The sequence below is a fragment of the Littorina saxatilis genome, linkage group LG15 (assembly GCF_037325665.1).
Source record: "Littorina saxatilis isolate snail1 linkage group LG15, US_GU_Lsax_2.0, whole genome shotgun sequence".
Lineage (NCBI taxonomy): Eukaryota > Metazoa > Mollusca > Gastropoda > Littorinimorpha > Littorinidae > Littorina > Littorina saxatilis.
Genome location: NC_090259.1, coordinates 43909266 through 43932758, shown reverse-complemented (window position 1 = coordinate 43932758; position 23493 = coordinate 43909266). Strand labels below are relative to the sequence as shown.

The following is a 23493-nucleotide window of genomic DNA, read 5'->3' as shown; positions in this document are numbered from 1 at the left end:
TCAATGTTCCTGACCGTGTGAACCGAGCATCACACTCTGTACAAGCATGCTTTTTCACTCCTGTATGTGTAAGCATGTGTTGCTTCAAACTATTTGAGACTGTGAACCTGGCATCACACTCTGTACATACATGCTTTTTCACTCCTGTATGCGTTAACATGTGTTTCTTCAAATTACTAGAGTCTGTGAACCTGGCATCACACTCTGTACATGCATGCTTTTTCACTCAGGTATGTACAGTGGTCGCCGGTTAATATGACCGCGGTTAATATGACCAGCCGCGTATTATGACCAATTTTACCCGGTCCGGAATTGTCCTTCTTTGTTATGTATTAGAAAAAGCCGCTTAATATGACCACAACGCCGCTTAATATGGCCACATTGTTTCGAGAAAATGGCAACAAGTTCACATCTTTTTCAGTTTGAAATCACTCGGGGGGAAAATACATACGATTTTTTGAAAAAGGCGTGCGATATTTTCTTTCTTTTTCGTGAATGAAACTAAATAAAAGTGATCAGTGATCAGTGCTCAGTGATCTCTAATGTCGCGATCATTATTCTCTCTCTTTTTTTCCCCGAGACTGAGCGTCATAAAAAAGGCAAAAAAGCGTGCGATCTTTTCATTATTTCCCGTGAATAAATCTAAAGTGATCACGAACATTATTCTCTCTCTTTTTGGCAAACAGAGCACGAGCCAACCAATCTTTCAGTCTGATTCAAGCGGAAACAATGTCGAAACGAAAACGCCAAGATCGGACAGCCGAGGAAAAGCTAGAATTTATTGACAAATTTAAAGCTCTACCATCCTGTAGTATGCTTGAGAGTGCTGCACAGTTGGGCGTCAACAGAGGATTTTTGACAAACATTCTCAAGAATGAAGACAGCGTGAGGAAGGAGTGCGCAACGCAGGATTCACCGCAACGAAAGCGCCTTCGACATGGAAAAGACAAAAATGTGGAAGATGGTCTTTTTCAGTGGTTCCAGAAGATGACAATGAAAATGTTTTGTTTTGCGATTTTTTCAAGTCGTTTTCTCTAACATCGGTTAATATGACCAGCCGCTTATTATGACCATTTCATCCCGGTCCCAAAGTGGTCATATTAACCGGCGACCACTGTATTAGCATGTGTTGCTTCAAATTACTAGAGTCTGTGAACCTGGCATCACACTCTGTACATGCATGCTTTTTTTACACCTGTATGTGTTAACATATGTTGCTTCAATGTTCCAGAATGGGTGAATCTAGCTTCACACTCTGTACATGCATACTTTTTCACTCCTGTATGCGTTAACATGTGTTTCTTCAAACTTCCTGACTGTGTGAACTGAGCATCACACTCTGTACATGCATGCTTTTTCACTCCTGTATGTATTTGCATGTGTCGCTTCAAATTACTAGAGTCTTTGAACCTGGCATCACACTCTGTACATGCATGCTTTTTCACTCCTGTATGTGTTAGCATGTGTTGCTTCAAATTACTCGAGTATGTGAACCTGGCATCACACTCTGTACATGCATGCTTTTTTACACCTGTATGTGTTAACATATGTCGCTTCAATGTTCCTGACCGTGTGAACCAAGCATCACACTCTGAACAAGCATGCTTTTTCACTCCTGTATGTGTAAGCATGTGTTTCTTCAAATTACTAGAGCCTGTGAACCTGGCATCACACTCTGTACATGCATGCTTTTTTACACCTGTATGTGTTAACATATGTTGCTTTAAATTTCCAAACTGGGTGAATCTAGCTTCACACTCTCTACATGCATGCTTTTTCACTCCTGTATGTATTAGAATGTGTTGCTTCAAATTACTAGAGTCTGTGAACCTGGCATCACACTCTGTACATGCATACTTTTTTACACCTGTATGTGTTAACATATGTCGCTTCAATGTTCCTGACCGTTTGAACCGAGCATCACACTCTTTACAAGCATGCTTTTTCACTCCTGTATGTATCAGCATGTGTCGCTTCAAAGTACTAGAGTCTGTGAACCTGGCATCACACTCTGTACATGCATGCTTTTTCACTCCTGTATGCGTTAACATGTGTTTCTTCAAATTACAAGAGTCTGTGAACCTGGCATCACACTCTGTACATGCATACTTTTTTACACCTGTATGTGTTAACATATGTCGCTTCAATGTTCCTGACCGTTTGAACCGAGCATCACACTCTTTACAAGCATGCTTTTTCACTCCTGTATGTATCAGCATGTGTCGCTTCAAAGTACTAGAGTCTGTGAACCTGGCATCACACTCTGTACATGCATGCTGTTTCACTCCTGTATGTGTAAGCATGTGTCGCTTCAAAGTATTTGAGACTTTGAACCTGGCAGCACACTCTGTACATGCATGCTTTTTCACTCCTGTATGTGTTAACATGTGTTTCTTTAAATTACTAGAGTCTGTGAACCTGGCATCACACTCTGAACATGCATACTTTTTCACTCCTGTATGTATTAGCTTGTGTCGCTTCAAATTACTAGAGTCTGTGAACCTGGCATCACACTCTGTACATGCATGCTTTTTTACACCTGTATGTGTTAACATATGTCGCTTTAAATTTCCAAACAGGGTGAATCTAGCTTCACACTCTGTACATGCATGCTTTTCCACTCCTGTATGTATTAGCATGTGTTGCTTCAAATTACTAGAGTCTGTGAACCTGGCATCACACTCTGTACATGCATACTTTTTCACTCCTGTATGTGTAAACATGTGGCACTTCAGAGCACTGGACTGTTTGAACCTAGCACCACACTCTGTACAAGCATACTTTTTCTCTCCAGCATATGTTAAAATGTGTTGCTTGAAATGTCCAGACTTTGTAGGCTGAGCACCACTCTCTGCGCAGGCAAGTTTTTTCTCTGTTATGCATTTTAACATGCTTGGCTTCAGATTACCGGACTCTTCGAGCCCAGCATTACTCTCAATACTTGAATGTTTCTCTTGTATCAGCCAGGTATCACACTCAGTACTAGAATGTTGCTCTTGTTTCAACCATGTTTCACACCCAGTACTAGAATATCGCTCTTGTTTCAGCCAGGTATCACACTCAGTACTAGAATGTTGCTCTTGTTTCAGCCAGGTATCACACTCAGTACTAGAATGTTGCTCTTGTTTCAGCCAGGTATCACCCTCAGTGCTAGAATGTTGCTGTTGTTTTAGCCAGGTATCGCACTCTGTACTTGAACGTTCCTCTTGTTTCAGCCAGGTATCACCGTGGGCGCTGTCTGCAGCTTGTCCTTCCAATGTCAGCACTGTTGATATGGTAGCTGTGTCTGTGGCCACAACCTCTCTGACTGGCACTGGAAAATGAAAGCAAAAGCAAGTCATACAAGAGTGCTGATTATGATCCGTGAATAGCATACACTTTTTCTCCTGTTTCCTTTTGAAGATTAAACATACACTGAGCACAAAAAGTTAAGGATATTTTTTCAATGGTATAGCCCAGGTGTTAAACATCAGTTTTTTGGTCAGAAATATACGTGTATTTGAAGATCAGTCTTTCTTTTGCTCAAAAATGTGTTTTTGGAATCTGAACAATATCTGGATATGACGTGACTGGTCCATGACCACACCTACCCTCAAAAATGTTTTTTTGTTTTTTACAGCATGATTCACTTTCAACCGTCAAAACAGTGACTTAAACTGAATGATAGTTTATATTTTTTACATCCGAACACTTTATCTGTACATATTTATTATGATATATGCGTGTGGAAGGAGTGTGAAGTTTTATGCATACACCATAACAAAATCCTGTGCTTTGCATTTGGTAAATAAACTCTTTGACTTTGACTTTGGTCTTTTCATGCTTTAGTGCGAGAAAAAAACATCCTCTCACTTTGACACATAGCTAAACATAAAACCTTGCTGATTTCCCTGCACAGCGGTAATTGCTCAGTGTCAAGTTTTCTCCATTTACAATGTTGAAAATTGCTTAAAGGTACTGAACTTGTCAAATCCAGGTGCACGGAGCCCCTGGGGCTTTTAGTCATACCTCAGGCAGCTATCCGTTAGAAGAACTACCAAGTTTCATTGACTTGCACCCAAAGAGTCAAGAACTGCGATTTTTTTATGAATTAATTTCGTACTCGGACCCGGCTGGTCTTGGCCTATTTTTGGATCTAAATTTAGATCAGGTAGATCACCACATCATGCACAAAAAGACACGTCACCAGCAAACTATGTCAGACGTCATCATGAGTTTGTGTAAAACAAAATGGAGGCCGGAATCACTCAGTTGAATCGAACTTCGACCAAACACCACGTAATAACTAGGTTAATTTATGCACTCGCGTGAACAAGAAACTGTCGAGCTTCACAGATGTCATCGTTGGGTAGTTTTGGGTTTGTTTTACTACCATATGAGGATTTTTGAACTGTAAATGCACTCAGCTGCAACAAAAACGCAAAACAAAGGCTGTGAGCTGCACTGTGCCTTTAAAGTCATTCAAACAGACCATAGTTTTTGAAAAAGACTTCAGTGTATTTTTGGGATTATGAACAACTCTGTATGATGTCTTTCCCGATCTAACGTATAAAAGAACCCATTGTTATTCAGCGAATTAAGACAATTTCCAAATTACAGTGGTTTTATTACACCCCCGGTATAGGGGTGTGTATAGGTTTCGGTCGATGTGTTTGTTTGTTTGTTTGTTTGTTTGTGTGTTTGTTTGTGTTCGCAAGCAGATCTCAAGAATGAACGGACCGATCGTCACCAAACTTGGTGAACAGTTTCTATACATTCCTGAGACGGTCCTTACAAAAATTGGGACCAGTCAAACACACGGTTAGGGAGTTATTGGTGGATTTTGGTTTTTTGGGGGGATCAGTGAACAGGTTCTATACATTCCTGAGACGGTCCTTACAAAAATTGGGACCAGTCAAACACACGGTTAGGGAGTTATTGGTGGATTTTGGTTTTTTGGGGGGATCAACTACGGCATAACTCTTCCTTATCTTCTCCATGTTTTCAGCGTTTACCTCCCTTCCTTCGTATGGTGCACAATAGTATGAGGGGGCATCTTCGGATATTCCCGGCGTTCTGTTACTGTTTTTAGAAGGTCACCGCAGTGTCCAGAACGTAAATTGGACCCGTAAATTATCCTCACTGTAAAAGTGCAAAGGTCGAATCAATTTATAGCCACGCGAAAAATACACTCTCATCTATCTCTATATATTTACACAATAGATATAGATATATATATACGGCTTCTCTGTGTGTGTGTGTGTTTGAGTGTGTCTGTAGAAAACACCTGTGTATTGCACAGTTCTGTTTGTGATGTGGTACCTAGGGCGTCGTCGACAAGTATGGTACTCGACATGATATGATCAGGAATGGCATTATGGCCCCTGAATCATGTTCGTGCTGTTCCCATTCCACGAGTCTGGAAGGGACCTAAGCTTGACGGGTCCATGGTTCGAAGCCGGCGTACAGTGCGCCACTCAAGCCGGGTATTCGGCTCTACTTGCTACCCGGCGAAGCGGCAGATACACCCCGGACAAATGCCTTCTCAGTTGGTGGCAGTGAGAATGGTAAGGACGGGGGTGTTTTTCCTACCTCTGAGGAATTTCTTGTTGTTTGTAAAATCACTTGATGAGCATTGTTGCAAAAACAAATTCGAACATCTTTTAATAACATGAGATTAAATAACAATTTGATCGAAAAATAGACAGTGACAAAGTTTGCTCAAAATGACTCCGGACTCCGAGGTTGGTGTGTTTCATCTGCATTTTTGGAGTCTTTCACACACTCTGGTGCTAATGTAAGTGATCAGGATGGCAAGAGTAACGAACGAACCACCAAGAAATCTTGTTTTCAGCTGGGCCCTGAAACCTATGTCCACCTTTTAACAGAGCTGCCCAAGTTTTCTAGCCTGGGGAGAAAGTGATGCTTAAGAAACCTCCTTAAACATTTCAAAATCAACTGCTTTGGGTAATTTGAACAATTTACCATGAAGACGTCCAGGTCGCCCACATCTCTCTCTCATCATAAAGACCCACTTTTCTGAGACTTTCCCTGTTGTTAGATTCCCTCTCTGTTAAGACCTACATGGCTTATATTCGACAAAGATATAAATAGAGGTACAGTACCACTGTCCTGGTCTCTTGTCTCCTGTTTCAGCCAGGTATCACTGTGAGTGCTGACTGCACCTTGTCCTTCCAATGGCTGCACTGTATCAAATGTTTCTCCTGGTTCCTGTTTTGGGCAATGGCATTCTGCTTGCTGATTCAACATACCTGAAAGCAGAAGCAGGCAATTTCAAAAGCAACACTCAATAGAGTCTAAACTGTGTCAAGTCCCCAACACACCACCCAAGCTGGCAACCACAATATATTGGTCAGCCAGACCGTTTTGTCTACTACCCCCTCCAAACCCTTCCTTCAAAAGGTGTGAAGTGCTTTCTTCTTCTTCTTCGTTCATTGGTGAAAACTCCCACGTTCACTCATGTTTTTTGGACAAATGGGTTTTTACGTGTATGACCGTTTTTACCAGCCATTTAGGCAGCCATACGCCGCTTTCAAGGGGAAGCATACTGGGTATTTTCGTGTTTCTTTAACCCACCGAACTCTGACAATGACATGGACCACAGCATCTTTTCAGTGCGCACTTGGTCTTGTGCTTGCGTGTGGGGGATAAGGCACTAGCAGGTCTGCACATAAGTTGACCTGGGAGATCGAAAAAATATCCACCCTCAACCCAGCAGGCGGTAGCGTCCGGGATTGAAGTGCTTTCAAGACTGGTCGTCACCAATAATGTCATTTGACCACCACTCCCCCAAAACATCCCCTTCCTCCCCATTAGGTGTTTCATTCACCTGATCTTATACCCAATATTGACGGACTGTATGATGATATCTTCTGCTATGGTCTGTTGAGACAGTGATATCAAAATCGAGACCGGAGGTCAAGATTTTGATATCACTGTCGAAACAGACCAATAGCAGAAGATATCATCACACAGTCAGTCAATGTTAGATATACAGTGGAGTCCAGCTATAACAAACCCGGTTATAAAGAAATCCCGCTTTTAACGAACTGCCATTGATTTCCCGGCAGACAGCCTTCTATTTCTTACTTGTTACTTTCCGGCTACATCGAACGTTTTGAACTCATTTGCATAACGAACCCCTCTTTTAACAAACACGTTTTCATCGCCCCAGAGCCGTTTCATCTCTAAAAGTTTCTTTCTTTTCTTTATTTGGTGTTTAACGTTGTTTTCAACTCTCTAAAAGTCACAAGGCTACAACGAACTGATGTCAATAATTGTCTCCAAAGACAAAAATACACAAACACAAGTGCACATCCCGTGATGAGCGAACTCTGAACAAACAGCGAGAGGTGCACGGAACAGCCACCGCCGCTGTGTTTTCACTATTCCAATCAGCTGCTAAGCTATGACTGTGCTCAGTACACAGCAGTACACATCGGGCACAAACACGTTTTCATCGCCCCAGAGCCGCTTTGTCTGTAAAAGGCACAAGGCGACAACGATCTGCGTGTGAGGCGAGATCAAAGGCAGGTCCATTGTGATAGCTGGGTGGCCTTGTTTATAGACACTCAGTGACCTTCTTCCCAGGGGTCATTGACCCAGTTTTAGCTATGAGAGGTGGTTCCCCTTTCATATGAGAGAGGAAACGCTTCCTACACCCGGGTCAGTGACCGAGTTTAACCTATGGGGAGTTTAACCTATGGGGCGGTCTCTTTGATGTCTTGAGAGGACAGTTACTTGGCCAGGGTAGTACATGCACCAGAACTGGTGGACACCATGAAATCGGAGATTGATCAGAATGTACATGTACATGCTTTTACACGACTTTTTAAATTTTACTTCTAAAATTGTGACAGTAAAGTGAACATTTGAACTATGCCTCTATGGATTATATTATGAAGCTGTTGAAAGCATACAGAGATTGTACTCTCCAAGGAAAGATCGATGGGACGATCATTTGAGGTGAGTGGGAAAACTTGTCTTAAGGCCATTCAGGGTTGAAAACTCTACAGCGAATTACTGATATAACGAACTAAAATGCATCTCCCTTGAGATTCGTTGTACCCGGACTCCACTGTAAAGAAATTACAAAAGTATTTGTCTCCGTTTTGGCTGTTCCATATCCCTCCCTCTGATTATTATTTCTTTTTGTTCACGCTTTTCTTGTACTTTTCAGTATTTCAAAATGTTTTTTCTTTCAAAAAGTCTTTAGTCACTTGCTCAACTAAATTCTGGGATAATTACATTTTCATATTTTTTTTTATTTTTTTAATTTAGGTGTTTTTGTTTTTGAAGTGGGGAAGCAATAAAGAGGTCGTCGATATCAAAACTGATATCGACGGAAATGTCGTCGATATCACTTTTGCACTGAGCTCAATTTTGCCCAATTGACCAATGGAAATCCACGTAACATATGAAATAGCAATATTGAACCTTACCATAGGGGCGTGTTTCAGTGATGTGCCAACACTCTTCTGCAACATCAATCTCTATCTTGACATCTGAGAGAAGAGTTGAGTCTCCTTCCTGCATGCTGTTGGGAGAAGCCATGGTTCCTGACAGTTCAAGGTGCTGACTGTTCACTGATCAAGGTGTTGGCCGATCATAGCAGCTCACTCTCCAAGGTGTTGGGCGATCATAGCAGCTCACTGATCAAGGTGTTGGCCGATCATAGCAGCTCACTGATCAAGATGTTGGCCGATCATAGCAGCTCACTCTTTAAGGTGTTGGGCGATCATAGCAGCTCACTGATCAAGGTGTTGGCCAATCATAGCAGCTCACTCTCCAAGGTGTTGTAGGTTCATGGTTGATCAGCGTTCAAATCATTGCTGTGGGAACAACAATGTTCAGCAGTTTAAAGAAGCAGAGAAAAGATTTCTCTTTCGCTCACACTCACACACACTCACACACACACACACACACACACACACACACACACACACTAAAGTGTGTGGACAACAGTAGAAAGCCGGCTTAAAGAAAATAAATTCATGCATCGCAAAATGCAGGGTTCAAATCTCACACCAACAGCAATGGACCGGTCCCACTTTGAAAAAACACCAAACTGGCAGCAGGGGTTAGCATTCAATCCATTTTAAGACTTCTGATCTAAACTGGTTGCCAAAACCGCACACCACACAGATTTTCTTATTTGTTTGTTTGTTTGTTTGCTTAACGCCCAGCCGACCACAAAGGGCCATATCAGGGCGGTGCTGCTTTGACATATAATGTGCGCCACACACAAGACAGAAGTCGCAGCACAGGCTTCATGTCTCACACAGTCACATTATTCTGACACCGGACCAACCAGTCCTAGCACTAACCCCATAATGCCAGACGCCAGGCGGAGCAGCCACTAGATTGCCAATTTTAAAGTCTTAGGTATGACCCGGCTGGGGTTCGAACCCACGACCTCCCGATCACGGGGCGGACGCCTTACCACTAGGCCAACCATGCCGGTGATTTTCTTATTAGTTCCGGAATAAAATAGGTCTGTCCAACTTATCGCCAAACAATACAAACTTCATGGGACCTATTTTAATGCTACTTTTAGTCAATTTGGATGCTAATTGCATTCAGTTGATTGCCTAGCTGTCTTTCAATACAGTTAATGATTATTCCCCCTCCCCTCTGCTACTAACTTCCCATCTGTAAAGTAGAAAGGTTGTGTATTATGCATTATTTCCCTAGCAACCACAGGTTCTTCACACAGCAACCAGCCACAAGCTCATGGGTAGATATATCAGAGTTTTGGGGGACAATACTTTCCAATGATTGAAAAGTTAATAAAAGTTGACAAAATATACCTCTCTGGTACAGATAACAAATAGGTACATGTATTGCAGTTTTACAAGCTATGTTCTAAGGCCTGTAATTCTCTGATTTCTTTTTAACACTGAGTCAAGTTTTGACTAAATGTTTGAACATAGACGGGGGATTTTGACAAGGGTGGTGATGTATGTGACTGTGTATGTGCATTTATTCCCCACTCTGCTTCTTTACCTCCGTAAACTTGCAGAGCTAGTTATTTTTTGATAAACACCCAGCAACCAAACAAATAACGAGCCAGCAACAGCCTGAATCCTCCATTGCGCAATGGGTTGAGAAGCTGCTCTGTGTCGGTACTACTTTTGCGACTGAAAAGTTACGAACGCTCTGATGTACAAAGTATACATCTCTGGAGCAAACAATACAAACATACCGCATTTAAATTAACAACCACAGGCTTGAACACATGAATCTCCATATAAAATCCATGAGTTCGGTTGTTTTCTGAATCTAGATCTGCCGTGCACAAACGTTCAACACAAGAAAATTCCCAAGGCAAGTAACTCTCATACTTTGTCTAGCGACAAGAGTAGTTCCCCTTTCAAATTTCTTTTCACTCAGTTTCTTCGACAACAGACTGCAATCCGACGGTCAGTTTTCAACAATAATTCATTTTATAAACAGATCACACGCAACCAAATGCACACATCTCATCAATTTAAAGAACATAAATCGGTTTCATACACTATTTTGCCCCGGAAAACTGAACTTCATACGTTGGAACACGGGTGCAAAAGTTCGTCTGCTAGTCCCATTTGACGAAAGAACATTATCCTAAGCAATACCAAAACATAAACAGAACACACAATATCTGCCTTTACCGCCACAGCAGAATAACAGCATAACTGTGTACTTGATTTTAGTCCAAAACAGGGAAACTGACAAAAAGTGTAAACAGAATGGAATGATTTGCACGGAACTATATAACCGCGCATTAATCGATCGCTTGCGCAGGTTGACTGAATTGGATTCGATCAAACTTTCGCAAAAAAGCTCTTCTTTTCTTTGAATAACTGAAGAAAGGAGGAATAAAGAGGTTACATGCCGAGTCTCAGTGATTACTAAAAACAATGGTCTCAGTTCGCGGTCATGAAAAAGCTCGCTGAAGCTCGAATTTTTCATGATTCGCGAACTTCTACCATTATTTTTAATAATCACTGAGACTCGGCATGTAACCTCTATGTATAAAGCCGTTCAGAAAAAAAACCAATGGACCGATCTTCATGAAACTATACAATGTACGTATGTATAAAAAAATTCTCCTTGATGTTTTTGATAAACCAAGGGACATCATTTACACAACAGAGTTGCCTCCCTTGATTGAAAATGGCAGCTTTAATGATGTTTCTGTTCTTAAACCCCATGTAAAAAACACGGAAATCATTCATACAATTCATTTTGAGACTTCAAAAGTCTTCAATGACTTGTTAATTATGCTTACGGGGGCAGGTTCTGCAAAATTGGAGGCTTCATTGCCACTAAATCGTGAGCTATGTATAAGGCAGGTCTCACGATAACTTCACGGTCCATCTGGCATCTCACATTTCCATGGAATTGCTTGAACAAATTTTTCCATTAACTCTGCACGGCCCTTTTACAGCAGGCAAAAAATCCGGGAAATGATGTCTGTCGCAAATTGAATGATAGCACAGTTTACCGATGACGCTCTTGTAAAGTCAATTTTTATTTCAATAAAGCTTAGTGTGTTTTCTGTCTCTTTTTTAACGTATACAAACCACCACAAATAACCAAAAATATATGTGTGAGTTTAGAGGGAGCGGTCAGCGACCATAAACTCTATTTAAACGAGACAGATATGCAGCAAAAGGAGGGGGGGGGGGAGGAGGTGTCAGTAGAGGTAATGCAGGAGGAAGTGATAGCAGAGTCCCGTGGGAACGAATGCGGGGAATGGAAGAGGGTTGGAGGGCAGGGGGGAGGTGATGAGTGAAGGAGAGCAGTCTGGAATGAAACAATGGTAACAGATAAGGGAGTCCGAGAGAGAGCGAGAGAGAGCGAGGACCGAAGTCATTAGTAGCAGCGCAGCGGCCAGCAAGCAAGTTCAGCGATTTTCAGTTCTGCAAAACTATGGAGTTCAATTTTACTTCTTGGGCAAAAAATCTGCCCCAACCTGTAATTGAGGTTCTGGAAAAAGAGGAGTTCACAAGCCTCAGTGCCTTGAAATATGCAGGAGAAAAGGACCTGGAAAGCCTTAAGTTAAAACGAGGCCACATAGTGGAATTAAAAGCGGCAGTGGCAGACCTGCAACAGAAGTACGGGGGAGGGCCGTTGCGTGCTGCCGACCAAGTGGCACCGCTCCAGGGTCTTCTTGGCAACATGGCCATACAGTCTGCTTCACCAGGTGAGACTTATTTACGAAATGTTGACTTCGTACCGGCTTCTATGGCGGTGGAGGAAGAGGTGACACTCGGGGGAGGTGTCACGCTCAAGCTGGCCAACAAACCAAAGTTGGAGAAAGTATCCCCCTGCCACTGGATCGTGGCAAATGCTAAAATAATGGCAAAACTCATGAACACCGTGGACTTCGACCACGAAGCTTACCTCTGTTATACAGAGATGGTGGGCGAGCTCGGCGAAAGATTCTCCTGGCAGTCGGTGCTCCTTTACGATGACGAGTACAGGAAGCGCCAGTCTACCAGCGGGTTTGCTTGGGGAACCCCCAACCCCCACCTGTCCACAGTGATTCTCCGTGAGCGTGCCCAACAAGTTCCTGGCAACAAAAGCGGCAAGGCCACGACGGGAAGCGGCGGTATTCGACGACCTGTGGGACCCAGTGGGAAGGAGGTGTGCCTGCAGTACACAAACAAAGGCACATGCCTCTACGGGTCCCGCTGCAGGTTCGAACACGTGTGTGACACGTGTGGAAAGGAGCACCCCGGCAAAGACCACCAGGGGACAGCAAACACCAGTGCCTAGGATACAGCGCAGCGAACTGACAACACAACGGTAGGCCCCACCTATTCCAGCCCGTTCCCTCAATTAGATCCTCATGACTGTGCGTTTTTGGGAAATCATGCATCTATTAGTGCAAAATCTCAAATGTGGCACTCAGTGCTAGAGGGCGATTGTGACAGAGAATTTTTGTTAGACGGTATACAGCACGGTTTTCGGGTAACAGAAAAACATAAAACATGTGTGTTAGCAGCAGAACAAAGCAATCATAAATCAGCGTACGATCATCGCGACGTGGTAGAACAAGAACTGTTAGATCAAATAGCAAAAGGAAATTATATAGTGGCAAGTAAGAAGCCAACGGTCGTAAGCGCACTAGCCGCGATCCCCAAAGAAGATGGTAGCGTTAGGCTAATACATGATGCCAGCAAACCAACAGGTAGGGCAATGAACGATTACTCCATCCCTGAGTCAGTGAAGTTTCAAACAGTCTCTGATGCGTGCGCCTTAGCGAAGACAGATTATTGGTGTGCTAAAGTCGACTTGCAGTCCGCATATCGCTCAGTGTGTATCAGTCCGGATGATTATTGTGTAACGGGACTCAAGTGGCATTTCAAAGGTGAAAAGATACCGACTTATTTGTTTGACAGTCGGCTTCCATTTGGTAGCAATGTAGGACCGTCACATTTTCATAGACTTTCACAGTCAATTCGCAGGTGCATGGCCAGGAGAGGCATGCCTGGTGTGTTAGCATACATAGATGATTTTCTTTTAGTAGCAGCAACAAAAGAGGAGTGCAACGACATGTTATTTTCTTTGATTAGATTATTGAGGGAACTAGGCTTCAACATTAGCTGGAAGAAGGTGGTGGGGCCCACCCAACGTATCACATTTCTTGGAGTCGACATCGACACGCGGAACAACACTCTGTCACTTGGAAGTGACAAACTGCAGCAACTGCGGCGGCGACTACTGCAATTTCAAGGAAAGAAGCGCGCGACAAAAACTCAGCTTCAAAGCATCGCGGGTTCTCTTAATTGGGCCTGTCAAGCTGTCAGAGGAGGAAAATTCTTTCTGCGGCGGATACTGGACACAATAAAACCCCTTCAGCAGCAGCGGCACAAAGCAAAGCTTTCTAGCGAATTCCAGAAAGATGTGCAATGGTGGCTTTCTTTTATGCATGTATTTAATGGAACAGTGTATTATTTCCACAATGCAAAACAGCATGTCCATGTGGACGCATGTAATATTGCAGCAGGTGCCTTTTGGCAGGGCGACTGGCAGTACACCTATTTTAAAAAAGACATGCCGGCAGCGAACAATTTACACATAAACTTTAAAGAAGTATGTGCTGTGTTACAAGCTGTGACACGATGGGCACCGATGTGGTGCGGACAAGAAGTGATTGTGCATACTGATAGCACTGTGACAAAATCAATTATCAATAAAGGCAGATCTACTAATAAGTATGTCAACAGCTTACTTCGGAAAATGGCATGGGAATGTGCTAAAGTAAACTGTAGCATTGCGGCGGTGCATGTGGCCGGTTGTGTAAACATTATGGCTGACACTATTTCACGTCTTCACGAGCCTAGGCGGCGCGAAGAGTTAGTGCGGCTGTTGACTTTCTGGCACCGGGGGAGACCCCCCAACGTGAACCTGTGTGATCATATGTCTGACCAAGCCCTTGTGTTCCTTCTTTCCAGATGAAGGATGTGAATAATGTTTATGTAAACATTGTAAACAAGACATTGTGTTTTTGGGCGGCGTGTTTGGTGTTTTTTCTTTGTGGAGTTCTCCAAAAAATCGAACTTGTTCCAGGACAACGGGAATCTTGATCCCGATAAGCAGCTTACACGAGATCGCGTGGTGATTTTGGAGACGGACAGTGTGTCAATAACTTTTCAATGGAGTAAGACAATTCAGCGTAAAGAACGCTCCGTGGAAACTAAAGCTTCCTGCAATTCCTTCACATCCTTTATGCCCAGTGTCCGCAGTGACTGATATGTTTCATGTTTTGGGACCGATGGGCCCCAAGGCGCAGGTTTTTTCCGATCAAAGGATCTGATTTCAATAAGAAACTGCGTGTAACTGCTGCTGTTGCTGGAGGGGATTTTCTCTAGTCACAGTTTCTGGCGGGGCGGCGCCGCGGGGGCGTTGAGTTGTGGCGTGCCGGGTGAAATCGTCAAGGTGATGGGGGACTGGAAAAGCACTGCTTACTTAGGTTACTTAGATCAGCTGCCGCCCAAGGTGATTGACTCGTATAGATTGCATATAGTCCGCAAAACACCTTCAACTATTACAACATAACAATCCTAACTAAATATTACCACTTCTTGAATTGGGCGGAATAACGAGTGTTAATTACTTCCTATTTGGGATTTATCTCTGTACAATGTTATCTTTCATGGTCATTGTCAGATGGTATTTTTCTCTGAAGACGGTAAACTGCCCTCGTTACTTGGCCCAAATCAAATAAACCTTTTGGCTACGTATGTTGGTACGGAAGCGTGAGTGTGTGTGTGTGTGTGTGTGTGTGTGTGTGTGTGTGTGTGTGCGTGCGTGCATGCGTGCGAGTGGGTGTGTGTGTGTGTCTGCGCGCGCGCGTGTGACAGTGTCTGTATGCGTGTGTGTATTAGGCAGTGACAGTTGCCTAGTGTTCTACAATTGCAGCTAGGGGGGGGGGGGGGGGGGGAGCATTAGTGAGTAGTTTAAGTGTGAGTTTAGAGGGAGCGGTCAGCGACCATAAACTCTATTTAAACGAGACAGATATGCAGCTAAAGGAGGGGGGGGGAGGAGGTGTCAGTAGAGGTAATGCAGGAGGAAGTGATAGCAGAGTCCCGTGGGAACGAATGCGGGGAATGGAAGAGGGTTGGAGGGCAGGGGGGAGGTGATGAGTGAAGGAGAGCAGTCTGGAATGAAACAATGGTAACAGATAAGGGAGTCCGAGAGAGAGCGAGGACCGAAGTCATTAGTAGCAGCGCAGCGGCCAGCAAGCAAGTTCAGCGATTTTCAGTTCTGCAAACCCCCCATCCACCCCCTGGCATCCACCTATTAGTTTTGTTGACGGTTCGCTGCGTGCATAATGTATACCCCCCTTTTGGAGATGATTGCCGATTTGCATCATTTGAATCAATTTCCTGCATAGTATAACTATAATCAAAATGAGGGCTATATGTATGTGTTTTTAAACTACTCACTAATGCTCCCCTCCCGGGGGGAAATATATAAACGTAATATATAAACGAACATTTTTTTTTTAAAATTAGTAAACAATATATTGTGGATTTGAAATGCTTTTTGTCAGCTCTGAAGATATCATGGTTACAGCGAGTCCTTTGTAGTGAAGGAAAAGTAACTAAACTTCTACAAGCTCTGTGTCCACTTGTGCATAACATTCACAAGAGAGGAGGTGAGTTTGGAAACATATTGATGCAAAGAGTTCAGAATCCTTTCTGGAGAGATGTTTTCAAACATTATAAGCATTTTGCATGCAAATGCGTCCCCATCTCCTTGAGTGATTTTGCTTCAGAGCGTCTGTATTATAATGTACATATTTGCATAGATAAAAAGGTTATTTTTAACAGGAATTGGATGGAAAACAGAATTATTACAGTCGGTCACTTGATGAGAGCCGATGGGTAATTGTCATATTTATAACGATTTTAAATTGAAACATCCAAATTTACAACTGAATTTTGTTTTTTTCAAGGGCATTATGCGCTCAGTTAAGAATTAAAAGATTAAAGTTGGATGCAGTTTTAAACAATGTTTTTCATATTGGTGATGATATTGTATGGAAACAAATAGCTAAAGCCAGTAAAGGAGGAGTAAAACATATATACCCATCTTGTGAAAAATGATGGCAATCTACAGTGCATGGAAAAATGGTCTAATTTATTGAATTTTGATGTGAATGTTAGAAAGGTGTTTTTGACAATAAGGCGAACTACACAAGACACATACCTGAGGTGGTTCGAATATAGAATACTACATAGAATTTTTCCCACTCAACACCTGTTATTTTTGATGAAAATTTCTAACACATCACTATGTAGCTTTTGTACACAGGAAGAGGAAACCTTAGAACATTAAGTTTTGGGAGTGCACAAGAGTTAAGCTTTTTTGGTCTGATTTCACAGAATGGTTATGCATTGCAGCAATTTGAATTTGTCAAAAGAGCTTGTCATTTTAGGGTATTTAGACAACTTTCATACGGATGCTGTTTTTGATTTGTTTATTCTCCTTGCCAAACAAAGTATATTTGGAGCCAAATTAAATAAGACAGTCCCAACACTAAATGTTTTTTTGAAAATTGTTAAACAAAGGTTTTTGATCGAAAAGTATAATGCTAGTGTAAATAATTATTATGGTAAATTTGCAAAGGATTATATTGTTTATATAGACACTTTTTTAATTGATGCCATAGGATAATTGTATTGATTGACTTTGTATGAACATTTTTGAATGTGATACCCCCTGACCCATTTATTCATAACATGTTATACAGTACTTTTATGCCGATAATTAAACCCCATGTATACTTGGAGGCTAAAGTGTGATCACCGTCCCCACCTAAACCCCCCCCCCCCCCCCCCAACCTCAGTTACCCCCCCTTCCATGTCCCCTGTCTTTTCAACAACCCACCCTACTGTCTATGTCTGTGTCTTGTCTAGGTATGTGCGTGTGTATGCGCTAAGACAGTCATACCTTAAGTTGATAAACTCTGTGTATGCTGTATGTTATGTTGTGTTTATGTGTATATAAAAGAATTTTAAAAATAAAAATTAAAAAAAATTAAAAATAAAAATATTAGTAAACAATATATTAGCCAACAAACGCTTTTGCTATGTCAGCCATGCAATACTGTAAAACCTGCCATAATCTTAAAGATATATAGTCTAAGCCGCCATTTTGGTGAGTTTTCTGACGATTTGGACCTTCAAAAACTCAAGGGACATTCACTGACACTATACTGTAATTTAGAAACACCTGCAATAATTTGCTCAAAACAGCTCTGAAACTATGCCAAATAATTAAATAAATTTTAATCAGCGAGCGGTTTGCATCACCTTCTCCTTGCAAGTGTTGAGACTTCTGGTCTTCATCATTATCTAAGTGGGCGGGGATATAGCTCAGTTGGTAGTGCGCTGGATTTGTATTCAGTTGGCTGCTGTCAGCGTGAGTTCGATCCCAGGTTCGGCGGAAATTTATTTCACAGAGTCAACTTTGTGTGCAGACTCTCTTCGGTGTCCGAACCCTCCCCCCGTGTACACTACATTGGGTGTGCACGTTAAAGATCCCACGATTGACAAAAGGGTCTTTCCTGGCAAAATTGCTTAGGCACAGTTAATAATTGTCTACCTATACCCGTGTGGCTTGGAATAATAGGCCGTGAAAGGTAAATATGCGCCGAGATGGCTGCAATCTACTGGCCTTATATAAAATTCCATCTCACACGGCATCATTGCAGAGCGCCTAGAACTGTACCCACGGAATATGCGCGATATAAGCCTCATATTGATTGATTGATCTATTTAGTTTTCATAGATACCCATTCGTCAACATAGATCAAGACCGTTGGATTAAAGCTGTGGTCTATTTATGACTTTCCGGGGCTACGAGGTTGAAAAATAGGGATACAATCATGTACAGAATTCTGTACAGCAAACGCTACCCGAAACCCCACCTATATGGCGTGTATGACCTTGAGAGCTTCAGTCAACGCTTGAATTTTGCAGTGGTAACATCCGGTTTGCTCTCTCAAGACTGATCATATTTTATCTTCAAGAGAGATCAAGGGAAAAAAATAAACGCCCCGGCGAAGATTCGAACTCTCGACCTTCAAGTTTACAAGATGTACATATTATGCACCTCCAAAAAGCTTGTTTGTTCTCAAATTTAAAGTCAGGAGAGGCCACCTAAACCCTCCCTAAAATGCTAAAACTCATTTTCAGCCGGGGGACGCTGCCCCCCCCCCCCCCCCCTCCTGGACGCCCCAGCAAGGGCGCTGCCCTGCACCCCGCCGGAGCCTTGGCTGCCCCTGGACCCCGGCCTTCCAAAATGTTCAGTCCTGTCAACATTTTCGGCTCTCACCCATGCGACTGGAATTTAAAGCCAGTGTCACGATTTCATCTTTCGCCTGTGGCTGTGTACATATTTCCCCCTCGACATATCAGGGATGCAAAATAGCCGCCAAACGCCGAAAAAATCGCCGTTTTTACTTTTTGAAATCGCCGTTTTTCATGCACAATCGCCGAAAAAAAAGAAGAGGAAAAATGTAAACCGAGCATGCCTCTCGGTGTTTATTCTCAAGCGGGCGAATCCGAAAGCCGTATTCTTAAACGGGCGAAGCTGTAAACCGTTTGTCATTTCCAAACACGTGAGCGCGGGCGCGTTAACTTGTGCCTTCCCGAAAAATGGCTTCGTGCATGAAGTTCGTTGAACGCGGGTTTGAAAAGAAAATCAAGGAAAACGCAAAGAACGAGTGGAAATGGGAGTGGTTGGACAGAAACGTCAACGAGCAAAGAGCAGGCGATGTCATCCGCAAAATTGAAAAAGCAGGAAACGCATTTTGTGTGGCGTGTTCGAAACCAGTGGTGTATTGCAGCCGCGGCTTTGTGGCCATTGAAGAACACATTCGACTAATAACTAATTGTGGACACACACATTATCACTTGCAATGCTTAATCAATACTCACAGCATAGACAGTAAGAATGTTTTCATTGTGTGACAAGGTTAAGAGACTATTTTTAAAAATTTTCTATGACAAAATCCAGATGTTTTTATTTTATGCCAGAGATTGAGTGAGAATTTTTGGCTTCTTCAAAGACAATAAGATTAAGGATCTTGTCTTCATTTTGTGCCAGGTGTTGAGTGACAAGCCTTCTTTATGTGCAAGGTGTTGAGTGACAATGTTTAGATTTTTCACAGACAATAAGTCCAGATGCCTTCAAGCTCATTTGTGCTAAGAGTTTAGAGAAGGTGTTTTGTGGCTTCAGTGACAGTAAGGATATAAGATCTGCATTGTGTGCCAGGGATTTGAGACTATGACTGCTAAGACACAACCATTTTTTACACCCCTGGTATAGGGGTGTGTATAGGTTTCACTCGATGTGTTTGTGTGTTTGTGGCGGTATTTGTGTGTTTGTGTTCGCAAGTAGATCTCAAGAATGAACGGACCGATCGTCACCAAACTTGGTGAACAGGTTCTATACATTCCTGAGACGGTCCTTACAAAAATTGGGACCAGTCAAACACACGGTTAGGGAGTTATTGGTGGATTAAAATTATACAACGACTTATAGACGGACACCCCCGTTGGTCAAAGGGAAATAACCATTCTCACTGCCACCAACTGAGAAGGTTATTTCCCTTTGACGGGGGTGTTTTTCCTATCAGAGGAATTTCTTGTTTAATTGTCTGTCAGAGACAAAGTTTTAAAGTTTCAAATACATCATGATCCAAAGCAAAGGGATTTTTACAGTTGCCATTACAGACTTTGTGACTTGCCAATGTCATCTTGTCAGTGCCATGGATTGATACAGCTTGCAGACAGAGTGAGTCAACATATCTCTGTCTCCCTGTCCCTCTCTCTCCAAGTAATGTCATGTGGCTGCTTTGTACAAGTATATGATTGTCCATATTTTCAATGATCAGAAGACAGAACACTCTAGTCTAATGACTGTTCATTTGGTAAAAATATTAGTGGTACTACACTCTATAGTCTATAAGCAGTAATTTTTCTACAGTAAATTTAGTAAAACAGTAAGTATTGTACATTATTTTAGACACTATGAATATAAGGTTTTTTTGCCGTTTATGCATGCTTTTGGTCATTAATTTGTTCATAATGCTTCAGCTTCAGGGGGCGCTGCCCCCTGAACCCCCGCCAGGGCGTTGCCCCTGGACCCCAATGGGGGCCTTCCACAGCCCCCAGACCCCCACCACTTTTCCTCTTTTTTTTTGTTTGCATCCCTGCATATACTCAAGACTGAAATGTTGTTTCCTGGTCCGGGAACGTAGAAGAAGAAGAAGAAGAAGAAGAAGAAGTTTCCTGGTAAAATTAAGAAGTGAAATTATTTATGGACGAAAAGCATGTCAGTTTCTTGCATGTGAAGAAAATTGGTGGTAAAATTTATAAGATTTCACCCCCAAAATCGAATTCTTCGAAAACGTGTGTACTGAGTGGTTACGTCCCTTGAGTAAGAAGGAAAACATTTTAAGATGAATCAAATATCTAAGTTAAATAAAACAAATTGGTTGGACAAATTTGGCCCCATGAATGTAAGGTACACAAGGTCGCTCATCAGTACTATCGAAGGTGCACTATTCCCCTACCATCCAAAGTGCTGCTGATCGTACTGTGGACCATGTATTTCCCTCTTCGATTCTAATTTGTGATCAAAAATGGTATTTTGACTTTCAACGCAAAATATTTCTTTTCTTATTCATTGGAATGGGACGTAACCGCTTGGTGCGATTTCGAATACATCGAATTTTGGGTAAAATTGATCGAATTAGACTACATCACAAATCTGCTTCAGTTGCAAGATCTTGACAAGAATCTCTCACTCAAGATAATTGAAACGCTTGAACTAGGCGGAGAAATATTCAGTCTGTTCAAGCAAGTTTTGGCTAACGCTCTCTCGATAGCTGTAACACAGTGTAAGTAATGAAAACACAACGCTAAAGTTCACTTCAAGATTACCTGTTTCAAATCCACTGAGATTCGGCGTGTGACCTCTACTTATAACACCGACTGTAAAAGAAGTCATTGGTAGCTTGAGTACACAGTGATAGCACAAACAATCCACTTGCTCTTCATGTCAGCGTATGGCGTTTGCTCACGTGACAAATGGCAGCAGTAGTCAAACGGAGTGATTTCCCTTACGTCTTTTTGCCTGAACTGCCAAAAAAGAAAGGATAGGCACCAGAAAAGTACAATAAAACCCAGCTCAGCCGGCAATGCTTTAAAACTGAGAGCTGTGAGGTCACGAAATGATCGTGGCTCAGTCGAGATCAAAAGATATGCTAATTCGAAAGTACAAACTAATATTGACGTCAACATCAAATTTCAAAGAAAAGTCCACCCAAAATAGTAATTAGTGTACGCTCACAACCAACCGTAGCTCTCTATTTTACAAGATCCGAGCACATGTACCCTTCAACCCCGACTTGCATGGGAGGGTAGGGGGGTAGAGAGAGAGAGAGAGAGAGAGAGAGAGAGAGAGAGAGAGAGAGAGAGAGAGAGAGAGAGAGAGAGAGAGAGAGAGAGAGAGAGAGAGTTTGTCATTTACACAGACCTGCCGCCAACTCTTATGAAACCTCAAGAGGAGCAATATAGGATTTTTTTTGAATTTTCTGAGTAGCAAATAGTGTTTTAACAAATGTATTCCCACATCCGCATTTATGACCTCTTGCACAAGATCAGACATTTTTTTTAAAGTCTCATGAGAATTATGCCGGAACATAAAATGCCCATTAGAGAGCATCTGCAGTGACACTTTTCAGTGCAGACGATGTTAAATGACTGATTTTGTGACCACTACATTGTGTGGAAAGCAGAAATGTGTACCAGGACTGACAAAGAAGAGGGAACTGTTCCATGTTTGTGATTATTTGTTTCAGCATAGCAATCTTTAGCTTGGCGTAGCAGTTGGCAGCTCTGTGAATGCAGAGACATGTAGCAGGTTGAAAAAATAACGTCATTAGATACTTTGGTGACCTGTTCATGTGACTATCACCGTGGACACACAAACAAACACAATGACAGACAAGTCTTTCTCTCCATCCAATCCAAAAATACTACACGACATCAGCAGCCACTGGCATGGCGATCTTTATTCCTTTCTCTATCTTCCCACATCCACTTTGCCTATCAGAATCTTGGTAACCACAAAAATAAAGCGACCAGAAGATCTCATTAATAAATCAGACAACCGGTGTGGTGGTGGGGGGAGAGGGGGGGGATATAGACAACAACCTTTGAGCTGCCTCTGACATGCTTCGCTCATCCACTTTCTTTCTTTCTTTATTTGGTGTTTAACGTCGTTTTCAACCGTTCAAGGTTATATCGCGACAGCTTCGCTCATCCACCCGTATCAAAGGAAATCACACCCATTTGACATTTCCCCACTATACCCACTTAAAAAAAAGACTGACTGTACATTGCATCAAAATCATTTTTTTTTACAAGGATTAAAGTCGCTTGTTCATTTCAATGCTTGCTATTCTCTCAGGTGCCAGGAGATTGGTTCCTAATAAATCTCGCTTACTCCATTACACATGTTGTATGCATTTAGAATGGTTATTTGATGTACATTGCATAATGCAAATAACACTGAAGCAGCTTCTCTCCAGTGACCATTTAGATGACAATTACATTGCAGAAATCTAGCACATTTGTACATGCTCATTCAAATCATTCAATTAAATCAATTCAGCACCACACGCTGAGCACATAAGGTTTTTCTTTTCTTTCTTTAGTTGGTGTTTAACGTCCTTTTCAACCACGAAGGTTATATCGCGACGGGGAAAGGGGGAGATAGGGGATAGAGCCATTTGTTAATTGTTTCTTGTTCACAAAAGCACTAATAAAAAAATTGCTCCAGGGGCTTGCAACGTAGTACAATATATTACCTTACTGGGAGAATGCAAGTTTCCAGTACAAACTTTCTTTATTTGATGGTTAACGTCGTTTTCAACCACGAAGGTTATATCGCGACGGGGAAAGAGAGGGGGGGGGGTGG

At 42.3% G+C, this 23493-nt stretch overlaps 1 protein-coding gene across 1 annotated transcript; it reads right to left on the bottom strand.

The window, feature by feature from the left end:
* Positions 1 to 80: 80 nt before the first annotated feature.
* On the bottom strand, positions 81 to 21757 carry LOC138949410 (zinc finger protein 420-like). Its single transcript, XM_070321236.1, has 4 exons — positions 21453 to 21757; positions 8442 to 8831; positions 6105 to 6251; positions 81 to 3313 (listed from the first exon to the last, which is right to left on the bottom strand). The coding sequence occupies exons 2-4, from the start codon at positions 8551 to 8553 to the stop codon at positions 1164 to 1166; spliced, it is 2409 nt and encodes an 802-aa protein (XP_070177337.1). The 5' UTR covers positions 8554 to 8831; positions 21453 to 21757; the 3' UTR covers positions 81 to 1163.
* Between the last annotated feature and the right edge of the window lie 1736 nt (positions 21758 to 23493).

Excerpts from the sequence above, each read along its gene's own strand:
- LOC138949410 (XM_070321236.1), bottom strand. The coding sequence starts at position 8,553 with ATGGCTTCTCCCAACAGCATGCAGGAAGGAGACTCAACTCTTCTCTCA. Across the intron at positions 6,252-8,441 it reads CACTGAAACACGCCCCTATG|GTATGTTGAATCAGCAAGCA; the intron begins GTAAGGTTCAAT and ends TTCTGCTTTCAG. Across the intron at positions 3,314-6,104 it reads GACAAGAGACCAGGACAGTG|TGCCAGTCAGAGAGGTTGTG; the intron begins GTACTGTACCTC and ends TTCATTTTCCAG.